The sequence below is a fragment of the Patagioenas fasciata genome, chromosome Z (genome assembly GCF_037038585.1).
Source record: "Patagioenas fasciata isolate bPatFas1 chromosome Z, bPatFas1.hap1, whole genome shotgun sequence".
Taxonomy (NCBI): Eukaryota; Metazoa; Chordata; class Aves; order Columbiformes; family Columbidae; genus Patagioenas; species Patagioenas fasciata.
In genome coordinates, this window is record NC_092560.1 from 55,765,352 (window position 1) to 55,784,868 (window position 19,517).

The window sequence follows — 19,517 nt, forward strand, 5'->3', positions numbered from 1 at the left end:
TGTTTAGTGAATCAAATCATCATCAGAAGAAACTAATTGGCCACACTGGATGGGAGAGTTTGTATGAACAATGTGGCTGACAGTGGCACAGGCAGCAGGACTGTCCCTTTGTTAGAAGCAGCTAGATCAGTTTTGATCACCTACACAACCACGGCTCAGGTTGTAAACCCATCTTCTGAATGACAATGTAATCTAGTGCTGGCTGCCCTTCAATATCTTTGTCAAAATGCCCCCTTCCACACACCTGGGACAGTCTCTCCTACACTTTAAAGGGGAATTTTAACAACTGAAGGCTGCAGTAGATCGAGCCACAATGGGGTATCTCCTCCACCAGTCCCAAAAGAAAACAATCAGACCTCACAATAACCAGGACCCACTAACTCTAGCATGACACTGCAGTCACACAAGGACCAAGTTAACATAAATGGTCATAACTCTAAAGTTTGAGCAATTGCTATGAAGGCATCCCCCTAGTATTACTGAAGTGTAATATATTAATGTGTTGCATCACATGTGTAAGTCATACAGCAAAATACGTAAATAATTAACAGTAATGTAAGGAAGTATTTTTACATTCAAGAGTTACTGTCCTCACTTCCGACTTTACAAGCGAGTAGAATCCTGCAGAGGGAAAAAGAAAAAACAAACCCAAACCAGCAAAGCATGCTCATGCCTTATTTTCCAAAAGCATACAAGCCAAACAGTAACATTTATATTTATTAGAAGTTCACACAGACCTCATAAAAACAGTTTTATAAGTTGCTACAGTGAGGTTTTCTGAAACCCCAGATAGAGATCTGCAGAAGTTATAAAAATAACTGCCAGACCTATCAGATTCTTCACGTGACACACAAGCCATCAAGCACAAATTGAGGGGTTAGGTTTACTATAGTGTCCAGCCAACTCCAATCATTACTTTATTGTAGGGTTGAACTGCAGTATGGGACACAAGAAAGAAAGGCTGCATAAAGCTTGTCAGCTGCTTGTTTCCTGGCTCATGACAAAACCATGCTAACTTCAGTGCCTTTGACCTCGAAAGCTTTCTTCCATGAGAAACATCTGGTTATTCTTTAGCTAGCTCCTGAACTCTGAAAAAAAAAAAAACTTTCCAGAAAACCCCAGCAGAACCCCACCCCAGTTCAGCAGGCTCCACAGACCTCCCAGAGGCTGAGAACAGATGACACAGTCCCACTCAAATTAAAGAGCTAAAGTCACGAGTGACCTGCCATTGATTCAGTCAAAGAACTTCCCATTTCAGTTCCCTCCTATCACACAAATGAAGAGTTAGCAGCCTAAACCTGACACACACGCCTCCTTTATTCATATGTATTTCTAGACAGCACCACACATCCTCCCTCTGGGAGATGCTGGCCAAGGTGAGAAACACTGGATTCCTAAAGGAGAATTAACAACTCATGGCCACAAATAGCAATTGCTCTTATATTTTGATCATAAAGAAGATCTGAAATAATGACATCAAGATTTCTATCAGGTGATGGAAGTGTCCGGAGGCATTTCTGTCAGGGCATACTGTGTCATTCTTTCAGAGCATGGCTTGTACCCAGACCAAAAGAGAAGTTATTTATTCACACTGAAGGCCTTTCCTCCCCTCATCACCTCATCCTTTCCCCTAAGGTCCTCCCACCTCCCTGCCCAAACCTCCCCGGGCTCTCCTCACCCACGCCCCTCTCCCCGCCAAGCCCCCGGATCACATCCCTCCACAGCCGCCCGGCACGCCCCATTGCCCACCTCACACCCCCCGCGCCGCCGCGGTCCCTCGCTCCCGCCCTGCCGCAGCGGCCCCGTCCCCAGCGCCTGCCCGCCCCGCCGCTCGCGCCCCGCGCAACCGCCCTGCGCCGCCAAGCGCGAGCGCTCCCCTGACAACCGCAGCGCGCGCCAGGCCCGGCCACTCCCCGGCCCTGCGCACACAATGGGCCACGCGCGCAGCCCCCTTCTCGCCCCCCCCCGCGCCGCGCACTGGGGCGGCGGCCCCGCCGGGGTCTCCGGCCGCTCGTCCCCGCCGGCCGCTCGTCCCCGCCGGCCCCTCCCGCCGCCCCTGCCCCACTGACCATCGCTGCGCTTGATCTCCACGTAGATCCCTATCTGGATCTTGCCGAAGTTGGCCGCTGCCATGGCTTCATGGGGCAGCCGCGGAGATCCGAGGCGCTGCCGGCCGGGCGCACAGGGGGCGGGAAGGGCGCGCACAGCGGCGGTGGCGACGGCGGCGGCGGCACCGACCGCGGCGGCTCTGGGAGGGCGGGAGAGAGGGGAGGAGGGAGGGAAGGAGGGGGAAGAGAGAAAAGGCGCCGGCCGGATACAACAGGCGCTGGGAGCGGCTGCGCCTGCGCGCCTCGCCGCGGCGTCACGGCAGCACCGGCTGGCGGAGGAGGCGGAGGCAGGCGCGCTGCCGCGGCTTCGTCACCGTGAGGTGTCCCCTCCTCCGCCTCCCGCCCCGGCGGGCGGGCGCCTTCGGCCTGCGCTGCCCGGGCGGGTCCTCGGCCCAGTTCCCACCCGCGACCCAGTCACGAGGGTGCCCGGTATCCCCAGCCCGCGGTCTCGGGGAGCCCCGCCTCGCCATTCAACCGCGCCGGGATGCCGCAGCCGCTCTCCCGCAGCGGCCCTTCGCTGCACCTCGGCCCGGCTGGCATAAGATGGGTGCCCTCTCTGCCCTGGGACCGGCGCCCCACGGTAAAACCCTACGCTGACCGCCTGCCAGCTCGCGTGGGCCCGGGCCGGTCCGGGAGGGGCTCGTCCCAGCCGCAGGCCGTCTGTGCCAGCCCCTGTCTCCTGAACATGTCCCGACTTACAGACACACGTGCACCTGTTTGGCACCAGGTGGTGACGGAGCTGCTCTGAAGATTTAGCGTAATAGTGTTATCTGTATACTGTCTGCTTATTCCAGGCTGAGCTCTTCTGCCTGGGATCCAGTGACAGGACACGTAGGAATTGTTCAAAGCTGCACCGGGAGAGGTTTAGACTGGACATTAGGAAGCATTCTTTACCTGAAGGGTGGTAAGCGCTGGAACAGGCTTCCTAGAGAGGTGGTTGATGCACCAAGCCTGTCAGTGTTTAAGAGGCATTCGAACAATACCCTTAATACCATGCTATGGCTTTGTAAGCCCTGAAGTGGTCAGGCAGTTGGACTAGATGATTATTGTAGGTCACTTCCAACTGAAATAGTCTAGTCTAGTCTAGTCTGTGCTGTTCTGTTACCATGTTCTGTTCCATTCCACTCCCATGTGCCAAGCTGAGCAGCTTAGAAGCATGCTTCAAGTTCCCCAACCTGTCAGGAGCTCTTTGGTCCAAGGAAGCCCATGCTGTTAGCAGCATCCACCCATCTTTACCTCATTACTACCCTGTGCCTTTATACAGTTTAAATAAAAACCAAAACACAATTCATGTTCTTTGTTTCCCTGTAGTGACTCCTGTATCTCAGACAAGCCACCCTCTTAAAACATTGTCCCTTGGGTTTCTCCTCTGAGGGTAGTTCCTGACATGATGAAGGCACCACCAGTTTAAATTTGTCCTTGCTGCAAAGCTTCCTGGACACCTTGAATGTCATCACAATACCCTAAACACACAGCCTCTTCTCACCCAGCAAAGCCAGTCTATTAAAAATAATCCCTTCAATCCAGACATCAAGGGGTAATACATAATGACAGCTGCCACTGCACACTGAGAGCTGTGCCCTCCAATCCAGCCTGTCACACCCCTTGCCTCGTGTCTTCTCCCTGCCTGCGCTGTCTGTTTTGTACTGAAATCAGTACAACACCCAACAACTCAGCATTGATAAATTACTGCTTCCAACTCTTACAGGCTGTATATATATGTATATGTATATGTATATGTATATGTATATGTATATGTATATGTATATGTATATGTACATAGAGAAAGCAGCCCTGCAGATGAAAAGCTGGACATTACCTGGCAAAGTGTGCTTGTAGACCAGAAAGCCAACCATATCCTGGGCTGCATCAAAAGGAGTGTGGCTAGCAGGCTGAGGGAGGTGATTCTGCCCCTCTGCTTCACTCTGGTGAGACCCCACTTGGAGTCCTGCGTCCAGCCGTGGAGCCCTCAGTACGGGAAAGACATGGACCTGTTGGAGAGGGGCCAGAGGAGGCCACAAAAATGATCAGAGGAATGGAACAGCTCTGCTGTGAGGACAGGCTGAGAGAGTTGGGGTTTTTCAGTTTAAAGAAGAGAAAGTACCAGGAAGACCTTGTTGTGGCCTTTCAGTACTTAAAGTGGCATATAGGAAAGATGAAGAGAGACATTCTAGCAGGCCTGTAGTGACAGGACAAGGACTAATGGTTTTAAAGTGAAAGAGGGTGGATTTAGGTTAGCTATAAGAAAGAAAATCTTCACCATGAGGGTGATGAGGCACTGGAACATGTTGCCCAGAGAAGCTGTCAATGCACCATCCATGGAACTGCTCAAGGCTGGGTTGGATGGGGCTTTGAGCAACCTGGTCTAGGGGAACATGTCCCTGCCTGTGGCAGAAGGGTTGTAACTGGATGATCTTTGAAGGTCTCTTCCAACACAAACCATTCTGTGATTCTATATACACACACACGAAGGAGCCAGAACATGAACTGACAGAAAGTTAGCAACAACCATCTTGCACAACTTCATTGCTACTTGTATTGACCCTAAGTGATATACATCACCCTTTTGATGAAGTGTTAAGGAAAAATTAAAGGAATAAAAGTTTCACTTTTAAAAACCAGGTCTTACTCTCTTATCTTTGCCCACTGTAATTTTTTACATGAGAAATTTAGGTCCAAATCACATTAGTAATAGGAAGCATTGCTGACTATGGTTATGATGGAATTATAATATCAAAGATACCAAGATATGTCCACCCAGTATACTTTGGCTTTTTAATTTAGTCACTGTCCATTTAACTAAGACTACTGGCAAACACGGGGCAGAAATATCTCTTTGAAAAAGTTCTGATGTAAGTAATAGCACAAAGAAGCCAGTGCCATTAAGAAGACCTCTTCTAATTATAACAGAATTAAAGATCTATTATTTTTAACCCATGGGTGATTTTGAAATAAAACCAAAATGCAGTGTTTTAGATTTACATAAGAATTAGGCAGAGATTAACTTTGAATTTAAAAAAAAATATTCTTCTACCCACTGGAATTCCATGGCATTTCAATGACTTGAACAGAGCACTTTTTAATGTTATTTTTACACAAATTCTACGGCATGAACATACCTTTTGTAGTTCAGTTTTGTATTGGAGAAGTACCTATGACAGACTTGCATTACCGTTGCTTGGTCTTTTTTAGCTTTTACATTTATGATCACTTTGATTAAACCTTTTCAGATATTTTTATGTAATGTAAAAATATGAAATGTTTTCTTTTTGAAGATCAACTCAGAAAATATTTTCCTAGTTACACAAATGCAACTGGTATTAGAAGTGTATGTAGGGCAGTCAACAATCAGGTTAAAGGAACTTTTGTTTGCTTGTAAAATTTAAAAAAAAAATTTAAAAAAATTTAAAAAAAAATTTAAAAAAGGAGCAAAAAACCCAAAACCCAAACAAACAAACAAACCAACCACAAACAAACAACCCCCAAACCAACAAACAAAACACCCCACCATATTTATTACATAGACACTTTTAAAAAGAAATCACCACAATATTGTAGCTTCTCAGGTCATCATGGCAACCTGGTGGACTATAAAAAAAAAAAAAGCAAAATTAATAATAGATTATTTCTTCCATTTAAGAATCAGTACATATACAAGAAGAACTTGAAGCAGTTTGAGATCCCAGTTGCCCACTTAGACCGATAGACGTAGACTTGTCCAGTTTGGTACCTTTGTCAAAACAGTGACAGCTGAGCTGTCTCACAGATCCCTTCCTGCTCTTTTTTCCTTTTAAGCATCTCTTCACCTGTATTGTATTGCTATTTAAAACTACCCCGTGCATGACACAGCACTTCATGAGTAACAGCACTACACAATAGTATCACAAAGTTGTAAAAATAGGAGAACCACCTTACTTAAACAGTTAAAATATTTTAACGTATTCTGCTTTATTAGATATAGCAATCTGATTTTCATGTCTCAATGATAAATTGCTGTAATCTTGTAGTGGTTTAACCCCAGCTAGCAACCAAAACCACAACAGCCGATTGCTCACTCTCCACCCCACATACCCAAGTAGGGGAGAGAATTGAAAGGGAAGGGAGAAACTTGTGGATTGAGGTAAGAACAGTTTAATAAAATAACAAAATAATACTATCATGTACTACTACTACTACTACTACTAGACATAAAATATGATATAAAATAAGTGACACTCAATGCAATTCCTCACAGACTCTGTCTGTGCCAAGCAACCAGTCCTGGGAAGACAGAGGGCCCTGGTCCTGAACAGCTGATCCTAGAGGGAGAGAGAAAAGGCCAAAAAAAGCAGAAAGACCCAGAGGCCAAGTGCGAAAGAGCAGAACAGCAAAAGGTGAGCTAATGGGACTCCTGAATGGAACACAACCAAAATGGAACAAAACCAGAACAGGTCTTCACAGCTAGAAAACCTGACTCCCATTAACTACGAAGCATGATACTAATGGCATGGAATATTGTCATTGATCAGCCTGGATGTCAGGCCAGGTCTGTTACATCTATGCCCGTCTTCCTAACTGCATGAAGAAAATTAACTTGATTTCAGTCAAAGCAGCACAGATATTCATAACTTTATGTAGTTGCCCCATCTGACAGTCAAAATATTTTAAACTGGGCAGTTAAAGCTTCGTAACTAACCTTTTGTCATCCACAAATGCATTCTAGATTCCATTGCATTAAATGTTCTGCTGGTTATCTACAGCAAATGAATTGATGACTCACTTGAGTAACAATGCTTTTGGGCTTATAATTAACTAATTATATATTGGAAACAACATAAGTGGGTAGGTTTTCTGATTTAAACAAATATGTCTAAGCATAATAGGTTTCTCTGTACGACAGAATACAGGTGCTGAAACTGTTGCTGTAAAACTCAAACAAACTTCACCTTCAAAGAGGTGTCAGTGAGATACCAATATTCATGCCATCATGAGAACGGGAATCATTAAGTTTTTCTTCAGCAGTGCCTTGCAGATTTAAACAAAAGTTTATAATTGCTTTGTTGTCACCAGTGTCACCCCACAGCACTCTGATAACTCCTAACACAGGTTTTCTGGTCACTTCATCTGTATGCTTCTTAGGAAGGTCAGGTTTTCTAAAAGCCACTAATCTGCATGAACAGGACTAAAGAGATCTGTTTGTATGTTTTTGCAATTCTAGCTACTTTTCTTTTATTACTTTATTTCCATGTGGCTTATTCAGCTAATTTTAGATCCTGGCTTATAAGAATCTTTCTAGCAGCACACATACAGCTGGCATAGGGGTGCATGATCAGGCCAAAGATAATAAGAAAATGGGGGGGGTCTCTGACCTGTGTTGTTGTGAAGAACATCACTTTGTGTATAGCAGTTTCGGCACATTTCTACTGGTTTGGAAGGTCAGCTAAAACACATGGAGAAAAGTAATTATTGAAAAAGTTTGTCCTTAAAGCAAATGCAAGTATACAAATAAAACTGGTATTTCATTTATTGCTTTATTCTTCCAGAATGAGCTGTGCTCCCAAAGAACTTTTGCATGCAGAAAAGCGGAGCACTGCTAGATACTAGTGAAAGAATCAAAAAGTGAAGACTGTGAATGTATTCCAGTCCCTTCAAAGAGGAAGGCTTTTGAGAAACAACATGCAATAAGGAGAAGCACACATCCCTCACTTACCATGCCCTTCACTCCAGCTCTGCATTTGTAGCCACTGTGACATCTTTTGCTTTCCCCCATATCCATAGGTGCTTGTTCAGTTATAACATGTAGCTAAGGTTAGAAGGACAGTCCAGAAAAACTACTGCAGTTCAAAAAGTCACAAAATTACAGAAGCACTAAAGAATAACAAAAATGAATGTGGTTATTGCAGTAGGCAGTGGTGCGATCATTATGGCTCTGGCACATGGATTACACATTCTTTTATTCATTCCATGTGCTGCTGCTGAGTGTCTGGCCTAAGACAGCTGTGTATCTGGGGTCACATTTCTTTGTACTCTCCTATTGATCGTATGAAATACAAACAGGATTCCTGCTAGATAGCAAACTGCCTCAGGAAAGAACATGATAAAAAACAGATGAACCTTGATTTCTGCCCAATCCACTTGCTACCTACAGGTAAGACCAGAACACCTATAGTGTGTATATTTATAGTCTTCTTCCTTCTTTCTTTTCTTTTTTCTCTCCTCTCTGCAAATCTTCTAGGGAAATCTCAGAAGGTTTGTGGTAAAACAGTGGGGCTATTCAGCTGGATAATAAATACACATATTACCCAGCTATTCAGCTGGTTAATAAACAGACATTTCCTACATCTTTCTGCTATCCAATGTAACTTTTTTGTCAGAAGGAAATCTCGTATCATATTACCTGTGAAAACAATTTTAGCATTAATGCATCTGCCTTGTATTTCAATCTAATTATTACATCCCATCTGTCCCCACCAGTGAGGCTTCCGCAACAAGTCATGTAGACCTTGTAAAAATTGAATGGTTTCTTTCCCTTGTCTTAGAAGTTACCCTGTAGCTTTCTACATATTTCTAAGTCATTAGTGCACAGTATTAGAAAAAACAGACAGTCATACCTGAGGTAGTTTTGCCTTAACACGCAATGGTTTAGCCCATTTTTATGTTGAAATTTGAACTCATATAGATTGTCAATGTGCTTGTTTATAGCTTTACTCCCTTTTAATGCCATTTTATAAATCTGGTGTAACCTCTGTGTAATTAGCTAGAACTACATTGCATAAAACTATTCAACACCCAAACAGGCACTGGGCTTGGTAGTGCACCCAGAGGACATGGAACTCCATGCAACAGAGGTGATAAAAATACAAAAAGAGCTATTTGCAGTTTCTCAGTCTTGAAGCAGTCAGGACCTAAATTCAAGCTAAAAGGCTATTCTAAAAGGAGGCAGCGGATTCGATTCCACATATCCTGGAATACCAAAAACATTTGGAATAAGTATGATGATACGATGATCCAAAGCTTCCTTCTAAGCACTAGCACAAGCATCTAACAGTAGAAATCCCTCTACTAGTAGCCTAGCAGTGCGACTGCAGAACATTTCTAACTATAATGGTGCATACTTTTATGAAATAAAAATAAGCAACTTTTTTAAAAGCTGAAGTCATTAAAATTTTACTCTTCATCTTTCCCCTTCTAGAAGAACTTGATAGAATCAGGTGCATTTTTGTTCCTTGTGTTTTACCATATAAAAAGCTTAATATCAAATCTTCTAAAACAAAAAGAGATAGCAGAGACTGCTTTATTAAAAAAAAAAAATCTGCTAAATAGAATTATTTTCTTAAAATGCAGTTGTTTGATTAAAATAAATGTTTACTCTTGCTTGAGAGATTCTTTGAATAAGTTAAGAAATTTGCTTGCAAATGGATTCTTGCATGCTTTTATATTCTTAAATATCAGAGAACAACAAACAAAAAAAACCCGAAAAGATGTATCAGTTTTTAGACTCTTACAAATCTGATTGCATTTCCTATCCACCTTAGAAAGTAGACAGAAATGATGTATGCAGACTATCGTGATCAATTGTGTATCTGACAAATGAAGTTACTCGCATTTATTATAATAAAGATTTTTAAAAGTATCATAACAAAGGTGATTTATGTTTAGGAAGCTCTTATGAGTTATGAGCACAGCAAACCTAATGTTTTGTCTTTAAAGTAAAGAAAAAAAAAGAGAAAAGCTCAGACATTGTAATTAGTTATTGTAATAACCAGGAAAGCTAAAAGTTATTAATACCCTGTCTTCTCTTATAAGCTAGCCCATACATTAATTTTCTATATAATTAATAAGGAGTTATCGTCAAACTGTGTTTCTTTTTCCTGAATTTCAGAAATGGTGAATCTTATGAAACCCAAACGTCTTCAAGTCCCTAGGCAAATGTCTACCACCATGTCCTTCTTATGTTACCAAAGCAATGAGAAAAAAATATGATGAGAAGAAATTACTGCAGTAACTACTCTGTCAAAGTAGATGTTAACTTCAGTACAGTTACAGCTGAACGGCTCTTTAAGGTTATTTAAAATCAAGATTCCTTTACAGTCGATGAATAGGAGGGCAATCCACTGAAAGAACCTGAGCTCTTTATAGCAGGTGACATGGATAAACACTGAAACCCTACCTATTTCAAAGAAAGAAGTGCCATTGGGATGAATTCCATGGCACGAACATCTGTCAGCATCGAAAAGTAAGGGCAGCAAGACACACACTCGAGTAGAAGGGCTCTGGCAGACAGCAGTACTTGGGCAAGTCCTGTTCTGCTCAGAGGAGGTGGCAGGAGTCCTGGACCTCTCTGAAGCTGGAGGCACAAAAACTGTCAGCTGAGATGTGGGCAGAGGCACCTTTGAAGGGGATGCGGTGCATGGCTGCAAGACACGACATGGTCAGAGACAGCTGCTGGTGTCAAAGGAAAGGAATTATTTGGAAATACTGGCATGCCTCGAGACTCAGTGAATGTAGTGTACAGTTCTTTCACCTGAATGTTCATCACTGAATTCTAATGTTTCTGAGCTCACTGGATCAAGTGCATGAAGGAAGAAATGAGACTAGAATATTTTGTATCTAGCTTCTGGAATATATTTAAATAGGTTTAAACTTTTTACACTTGTACAGATAAGTACACACATGGTGAAAGTATAGCAAGGAAAAAAAGCCTTTTATATTTAGCTTGGAAAGTGGACAGGCAACATTTTGAGGTTATTCTCCTCTTTCAGCTGAAAGAAAGGTATTAATATGAATTTCTGTTTACTAAACTTCTGAATCTATACTTGTGGGATGCCGTAGAGTGTCATTTGAGTCTCAGAGCCTTTCCTAAGGATGAACATTTCTTACTTTTCTTATTTTTTCCTCTGGCAAAGGTATAACAATTTATCTATCTATCTATCTATCTATCTATCTATCTATCTATCTATCTATCTAGTGTAGCACTGGTGAAAACAGTAGGTATCTTGTGAAAGATAACTAAGTTTCATTTTATCTCATTTGAACTTGCTCTTAATGATGGTCTGTAGAGTGCCTTGAAGAGTCAATCCACAACACAGTTTTTTTTCCCCAAGTTTTATTCTAAGAATTACATTATTTCTTCTTAACGTGCTGTTAGAAACAAGGGAGTGGTTCAAAGAGACACACAAGCGTAGATAGCCTTGTGATTACCTCAAAATGTAACACTGAACAGAAGCTTTGTCTGAACTTGAGGAGCTTTGTCCTATACTGCTGCTTACCGGGGCTGAGAAGCGGCTGCTTGGGCAGAAGAGCTGGCCTGGCACAAGTGGCTTGTTGATATACTGGCTATGTGGAAGTAAGTTAAAATTCCCAAAAATTCACCTGTCAACAAGATTAAATGCGGTAATGACAACGTTAGACTCGCAAATGAGAATGTGCTACTTCAGGATGTGATAATCATGCTGTGAAAATTCCCCTGTTTTTTACAGTAACCATGCTGAACACGACCCAGTGTCCTGCTCTCGCAGAAGCAGCAGCCACTGCAGGCTGGATGTGTTCATGAAGAGTACTGTAGGGACATTATAGGAAAAAAAACCTTTCTGTTTAAGCATGGTTAAGCACTGGGTCAGATCATGCAGGGTATTTGTCATAATTCTCCAGTGAAGGTGATTCAAGAAGAGATTAACTGTCTCTTAGAGACAGTATATAACCTGTCTCTGAGCAGGCGGATGGGTTCGATGGCCTCTTTCAGATCCCCACTGTCTTACGTTTCTATCGCATTTATGATAAATCCTTTTCCTCCTGCCTAAACCCTCTGACCCATCTGGATTAACAGATTTCATTTAAACTTCATGGCTGTTCTAATTTTAGAGATGAGTTTAATACTGTATGTTCAACCACCACCCATGTGATTTACCTGATAAATTGGGCGTGCCTGTACGAAGGTATCTGAAGAAAGAATCCCTGCCTTTCAGTCTGTTGACAGAAGAGGTGGAGGCTTTTTTTCTGAATAATTATATACAAAACCGCTGAAGTGCCCTTCAGGGGCATTAAAATGAAGTTACTTAGTAATTACTGAGGTTGTTACAGTTACTATCATTTTTCATTTCTAATTCTAAGGTTATAACCTCAACTAAGGAAATCAGAAACAGCAGACAAAACCAGGCAAACCCAGGCAATTCCAGAATATGCAGTAAGTGTTCATCTATATCAGAAACTTCCCTTACAAGTTGTTTTCTGTTGCTCACAGGACAACAACCATCAATACAGAGCAAACAGGAAAACAACAGGACCCAGTTATGATGAGAATAAAATCCCTCTCCTGTAATTTTGCTCCCTTCATAACTTACACGTTCTTCATATTATGTTCCTTCTGAAAGAGACTTGCACAAAGAGGTGAAGTGGTTTTTCTTTTGCAAATTCTTCATCCTCAGAGAAGAAAGAATTAGTGAAAAAACCCACTGGAAAGCAATGAAATGGGGGATATACGGACTTTCACTATGCAGGTTACAACTCATGAAGCTGGTACACATTTTAGGGAGTGGTGTTAATTTCCAGATGTTACCTTAAAGGAACTGTAACTGTTTGTTCTCAGCTATGATTATTTATTTTTAAAATCTTGCTTTGAAAGAAAAAAAAGAAAAAATGTCTTTGCAGTATTTAATTCTTACAGGCCTGATGAAAGCAACTGTGAGCATTAAACACTCTGAGAATGAGGGATTGTAGTTAGATACTTAGATTTATGTGCCCCAGAGTTAAAAAGTAATCTCACAACATCATTGTATTACTGTCTTATAGCTGATCATATCTCTATTAAACCTGCTTTTCACCATGTCCCAGTGTTCACCAAACAAGAGGCAAACAGCATGACTCTGGATAATGACGGCAGTTAGCAGACCTGTGGTCATCAACATACAGGGTTTTTTTTTGCATTAAGTTTCAGTGTGCTCACACAGATATATTTTATTTGTAAGAATCCTTCATAATGACTCGTCGCTGCACACACAAGCATAAAGCACTGGCATTAGAATAATTTGTAAAGAACACTTGGGTCACTGCAAAGTACCTGTCACATTGAAGGACTGTGATAGTATCAGTGTAGGACTATGGGAAAAGCTTATTTTCAGTAAACATCAAAATGGTAGCTTGAAACGACTCGTGCCAAGAGGATGGCTCACCACCACCAGATCCAGGAAGCTGCCTGGTAGATAAGCCTAGTTAAATATTGCTGTGTGAAAAGAGAATGCGTACAAGACCTGGATAAAATATGAAATTAAGACGTCCTCTACAAAGTGATTTTTACTTAGACCAATAGCACTTAAACTAGTGATCCTAACTGGTGTAGGACATCAGAACTGTGCCGCCCAACTAAAATATCAGCATTCAACAAGACCTGCATGGAGCTAGACAATAAAAGACCATTAACTCTACTGTTATCTCTATTGTCCTATTTCTGGTAGAAGAAGCTTACCTTTATAATCTAAACTGGCATTTGAAAAAATGAATCTGATTATTAAATTTGTTTATGTGGTCTGAATTTCTTTCTTGTATCCCAGGAAACTGGAAGCGTGAGGAGTCCTGCAATCTAAATACACTAAGTAACAAGAAAGTATGAGTATGTGCAGAAGCTCAGTGTTTCACATATTCCTTATGCTATGTGGGTTTGTCCCAAGGACTGAGCCACCATAGAATTTCATCTACCAGTTGATACATCCTTCAGTGTTGAATTGTTGTTACATATAAAGTTGTATGTTAAAGACTGTGATTATTGTAGTGATAACATAACCTACTATTGCTGCAAAGTCAATAATAGAAACAGGACAGTGCAGCACTGTTTGCTGAGATAAATACTCACATATCGTAGTCTTGTGTTTTACTAAGGATTCTCACTTGTCCCAGTTGATAGATGTAGTAATTCTGTTGGTTCAAGGTTATGATTTATTACCTAAGAGCTTTTTCACATTTTCTATCACTTCCTTATCAAGAGCTGCCATTTTTAAAGCTCAGCAGTTTGTACTGAGCATTGCCATATTATATCATTTACATAAGATAGGATCCTTCCTTTTAATTGAAATTCTTTCAGTATTTCAAAGATTTCTTTGCAAAATGTATTTCTGTCAGGCAAATTGCATTTTCTGACACTTGGTCTCTTCTTGGATGTAAAACCTTCAGCTTGATCCTCATTTAAACTTTTTCTTCATGGCTTTCACTTCTCTCACTGCTACTAGAGTGTGTCAGCAGGAATGCTTTTCCAAATGATGACACTTTTCTGTAGAAAATGTAGATTTCAACCAGATAGGAAAAAAATTGTAGCACCTTTGAAAGAAGCTCTCTGGTCTTGCTTTACAAACCTTTCCTTTACCCCATAATTCAGTTACTAACACAACAGGAAGTATGAGGAGGACAGGAACTTACTTGCACAACTGGCTCAGGAACAGATTTGTCAAAAATCACTGAGGAAATTGCACAGAAATACATAAAAGCACTGCAGGGAAGATAACAAGAAGCTGTTTTCATCTGAAGAATAAAGAATCACAAGCTTGATTTTTTTTTTTTTTTTTTCCAAAGGAAAAGGATGTGACTTAACAGAATGGTGTTATCTTCACTGCTATTCCATCTTTATATGTGCCTGGTTTACTCCTGAAATTGACTGTATCCTTTCCCAGGAAATGTTCTAGAACAGTCTTGAAGGAGCTCCACCTTTCTTTTTGCATATTTGTTTTTCTGTTGGAGAAGTCTCAAAATTAATAACTTCAGACCTGTCAACTTTTTTATTTTCTTGTAATTGTGACTGCTATCATATGTAGGATTTTCCTTGTAAACTGATTTTCTGCACTTATGTATTTAAAGGAAAAATAATTTTTAAATAACACATGTTGCCCCCCTGCTTTTAAATTCATACTAGTACTTAGTATTTTTATAGGAACATAAGTATCCAAAGTACAGTACAAACATTTATCAACTGTTACAAAGCCACTGATGTTGGACAGGAGAACAAACGATCTATGGAATATCAGTAATAAAACTGAAAAATAGAGAGACTAATGATGTGCTCCTAACAGATGAAGGTAAATTTTGAGAGATTCACTACATATGACTTCTTGACTCTTAGCTTCACATCTTGCAGCTTACAAGCCCCTCTGCAGTGTGAGTGTGGCAGGCTCACCCTTGTCCTGAAGTGCCCTATCAAGAAGTCACCCCAATCCTTTTGTGTGACACCCACCAGCAGGAACTCTTGCCATATTAACTTTACACTCCTTATATTCTGTCATTATTTCATGTTCATTTAAAGCTTTCTCCTTCCCTGAAAAAGTGTGACTGAGATCTGGCATCCTGTCCTTTCAATAGCATAGGATGTCATCTCCTTATTGTTTGCTCCAGGCAATTTTCATTAAGGAAACACAGTGATTTGCTGAAATCTCAAACATGCCTCTTCGAGGAAGACTGCTTGGGTGACAACTGTGCATACTATGCTTTCTGGTTGTAGGCCAGCACAGAGGTTTCCACCACAGCAGCTGATCTTCCCTTTCCCACACTTACCAGACTGGTGGCTTTGGATCCCTGTTTACTGGACCTATGCACAATAAAACTTGCTCTGGGGTGGCTGTGGCACTGTCTGTTCCCCTCTCATCATGGAATCATAGATGATTTGAGTGGAAGGTACCTTCAAAGGTCATCCAGTCCTACCCTCCTGCCATGAGCAAGGACATTTTCAACTAGAACAGGTTGCTCAGAGCTCTGTCCAACCTGACCTTGAATGTTTACAGGGATGGGGCATCTACCTACCTACCAGTGTTTCACCACCCTCACTGTAAAAAATCCTTGCTTAGATCTAGTCTGAATCTGCATCTGCCCTCTTCTAGTTTAAAACCGTTACCCCTTGTCCTATTGCTATAAGGCCTGCTAAAACATCTCTCTCCATCCTTCTTATAGGCCTTTTCAAGTGCTGAAAGGCCACAATAAGGTCTCCCTGGAACCTTCTCTTCTCCAGGCTGAACAGCCCCAACTCTTTCATCCTGTCTTCACAGGAGAGGTGTTCCATCCCTGTGATCAATTTTGTGACCTCCTCTGGCCCCTGTCCAACAGGTCCATGTCTTTCCTGTACTAGAGAGCTCCAGAGCTGGACACAGGACTCCAAGTGGGGTGTCATCAGAGTGAAACAGAGGGGCAGAATCACCTCCCTCGACCTGCTGGCCACACTTCTTCTCATGCAGCCCTCGATATGGTTTGCTTTCTGGTCTGCGAGTACACATTGCCAGGTCATGTCCAGCTTCTCATCCACCAGAACCCACAAGTCCTTCTCTGCAGGGCTGCTCTCAATCTCTTCATCTCCCAGCCTGTACTGATACTTGGGGTTACCCCAACCCAGGTGCAGAACCTTGCACTTGGCCTTAGTGAACCTCATGAGGTTTCATGGGCCCACCTCTTCAAATTGTTCAATTCCCTGCTAAAGGAATCCCATCCCATTTTCTTGATGCAGTTCCAGCCACTGCCCAGTCAAGCCACTTTGAAGATCTTGACAGTAGTACTTGTCGAAATCCATTGCAAGTTTAATAAATACTTTCCTAAAACTGCAGTTTTGTAATGTTTTTCCATTATCTTCATTTTTAAAGACCAGAGCAATGATTTCTATTTCCTGCCATTTGAGAATTTTTCAATCTCAAACCTAGCTTCTCAAAGTGAAAATGTATTTTATGAGCTTCAACAAGGCTGTCGTTAAAGATGCTTTTTGGGAATAAGAGTCTTCCTGCTTAGCCACTGACCAGGTTAGTGTTACCTGGTGATGATAGTGATACATCAGCCATCTGTCACTATCCCCTGAAATTTAAGTCCTTGAAAGGACCACAAACCCCATTCAAAATGGAGTTTACAGTCAGATAGAGATGTCTAGTCCCCAAGACAAATCAGAATTCATAAGCTTTTTAAAGACAGCTTTCCTGTATGAATACACATTTCTGAAATTCCTTAAATTGGTTCCTAAAGGCTGTATATGGAGAAAGAAGTTTCTAGTTTTTCTCATGGATTTTCTTGAATTAGCTCTGAAAATCCTAATGAAATAAGTAATCATGCATAGAAGATGATTGCAGCTTTGTGACCATATGTGGAATTTTACTGATAATATTTTTGAAACTGGGTCACTTTTGTGAGAAGTGCTAAATATTTAAATTCAAAGTTGATTCTTGAAGTGTGCTAATTCTGTCTTTTAAAGAATTTGATAAGACTTGCAAGGCAAAGTCTAGGCAGTATTATACAATAAGCTATCTGAATTATAAAAAGAAAGTATATATCTTAATATAAAAATAACAGGATTTTTGGCAAGCTGAATAGCATATTTTTACTTCAGTGTAATGTTAAACCGTAACAATAGTTTCCTGTTTAAAATCAGGAGTGATTTCCATGCACGAGGAGAGATGAAGGATAGATTGATGCAGTCCTCCACAAGCCCAATTTAAAACAGTAATGCTCGTAATCAGCATTCCTTAAGCATCGTTTTTTACACTGAAAAGAAGTGTTTAGATTTGACTTCTGAATACTATAAAATCTGTAATTGCAATCATTGAGGTCAATTTATCTCTCTGTTGCACACCATTTTGGTGCCATTAACAGGCAAGAATCAGGAAAGGAAGACGTCAGTGGCTGGAAAAGGAAGAAAAATAATTTGTAGAAAGTACAGCAAAATTAGAGTTGTTGTTCATACAATCTAAGGCAGATAATTTTACTGAGTAGAGAGGTGATACTGTGATGTCTTTAATGTAAGAGACATAAATAAATGAGAGATTGTCCTGGTTTTGTTAAAAACAAGTTTTTGTTTTAATGAATTTTCCTTTCGACTAAAGTCTTCTTAGCAATTGCACTTTTCTGAAAACTAGATACATGTTTTGGTAGACATAGTGATGGAATGCAAGGTCATTCATAAGGATGGACATACATTCCACAAGAGGGGTAATGAGAAACAGGTGACCAGAAACTGACCAACTAAGTATCCCATCCCATTCATGTGATACTTCATAGAAAAGTGGGAGATCACGAGCATCTTGTCCCTTTTCCTTACGGCCAACATTAGGAGAGGACCTTGTGAGTTGTCCCTGCGAGCTGAGGCATAGTGACAGACTGAATCCAGATCCGGTTGGCTGCAGAGTCCAGTCCAGGACTTCAAGTGCTGGCGCTACATCTGCCAGAGCAGTTGCCAGGATTTTCAAGATTGGTTTTATATATTTTGTATTATTTTCTCTATTTTATTAGCAGTATTAGTAAAACATTTTTTATTTTTTTTCCAGCTCTTCCTCTCTGTCCTTCTTTTACCTTCCAATCACCTGTTCTTAGTGGGAAGAGGGAGGACTAGATGGGGAAAGGGGGGGAGAGGGGATTAACAATACGTCTCCCACAGTTTATTGTCACCCTGCAATCAAACCTTGACAGAGATGTAGAAGAAAAGTTTACGAAGTGTATTTCTAAGTATTTTAAGGAAATAAATAAAAAATCAGCATCTTCTAAAATGGCCTATTTTTAATATTTTAAGAGTTTGAAATGTTTAAATTGCAATATACCGGCTTGTCTAAACTGATAACTTTTACTGCTGCTGTAATAAATTTTGATGAATTGCCAGTACTGAGTGTGGATGCCAGTTCCCCTTTCACTTGTCAAATATATCTGGAAGTAGTGTGTCTTAGGAAGACATAGCATCTTCCAAGAGATGATTCAGAGAACCTTGAGACAGTCCACTTACTAGTTAATATTTTCGGGAGGGATTTGCGAATTGTATTCTTTTTTTGAGAAGAAAAAACTTTTGAATTTTAAAGCTGAACAGCGTGTTATCATCTTGGGTACATGAAAAGAAATCCTCTTTCATAGATGAAGAAGAAACTGTCATTGCCTTGTAGCTTAAACTTATTCTGGATATTCTTGTGCCCTAGATTTTTCCTCAACACTCAGTACATGTTTTGAGATTAAAGTTGCTGTTTGTGATAATCAGAAATAATGAATGTAACTGCAGTAGCTTCATCCAGTGTAATTGTACTCATTTTGGCAGTACTTTGGAACTCCAAACATCAAAAGCTATTAAAAAACACAGGAAAAAAAAAAAAAACACAAAGGGTACAGAAGATTCCTTTGCATTTTGCCTTATCATTTTGCCTGATGATGGGCTGCACAGGCTTTGTTTTGTTTCCTTCCTTACAAGCCTGGTGTGTGTATACAAGGAGTAATTATTGGTGTCTGGAAATGAGTCATTGCCGTATCAGTCTTTGGGGGACTTAGCCTAGCAGTGACACCTAGAATCCTGTGCTAGCCATCCATTTTTCCAGTCCACCTCAGAAAGTCATCACAAGGTTTCCAGCTCAGGACAGCATGCTGGCTGGGTAGTTACACCAGCAGTGTTTCTGGCAGGGACATTAGAGACCACCCGGTTACTCTGGGGTTTAGCAGTGAGCCTGTCTCACA

The 19,517-nt window shown here is 41.2% G+C and overlaps 1 protein-coding gene across 7 annotated transcripts in view; it reads right to left on the minus strand.

Annotated features, from left to right (window-relative positions):
* Positions 1-2,355, minus strand: part of KIF2A (kinesin family member 2A) — a 58,256-nt gene extending 55,901 nt beyond the window's left edge. For 2 of the 7 annotated variants that reach the window (XM_071802545.1, XM_071802544.1), the window contains exon 1: positions 2,070-2,355. In XM_071802545.1, the coding sequence (XP_071658646.1) occupies positions 2,070-2,133 (64 nt within the window). In that variant the 5' untranslated portion in view covers positions 2,134-2,355. The remainder of the gene's footprint in view (positions 1-2,069) is intronic. The other 5 variants (XM_071802546.1, XM_071802547.1, XM_065860289.2 and 2 more) reach the window with 4 other exon arrangements.
* Between the last annotated feature and the right edge of the window lie 17,162 nt (positions 2,356-19,517).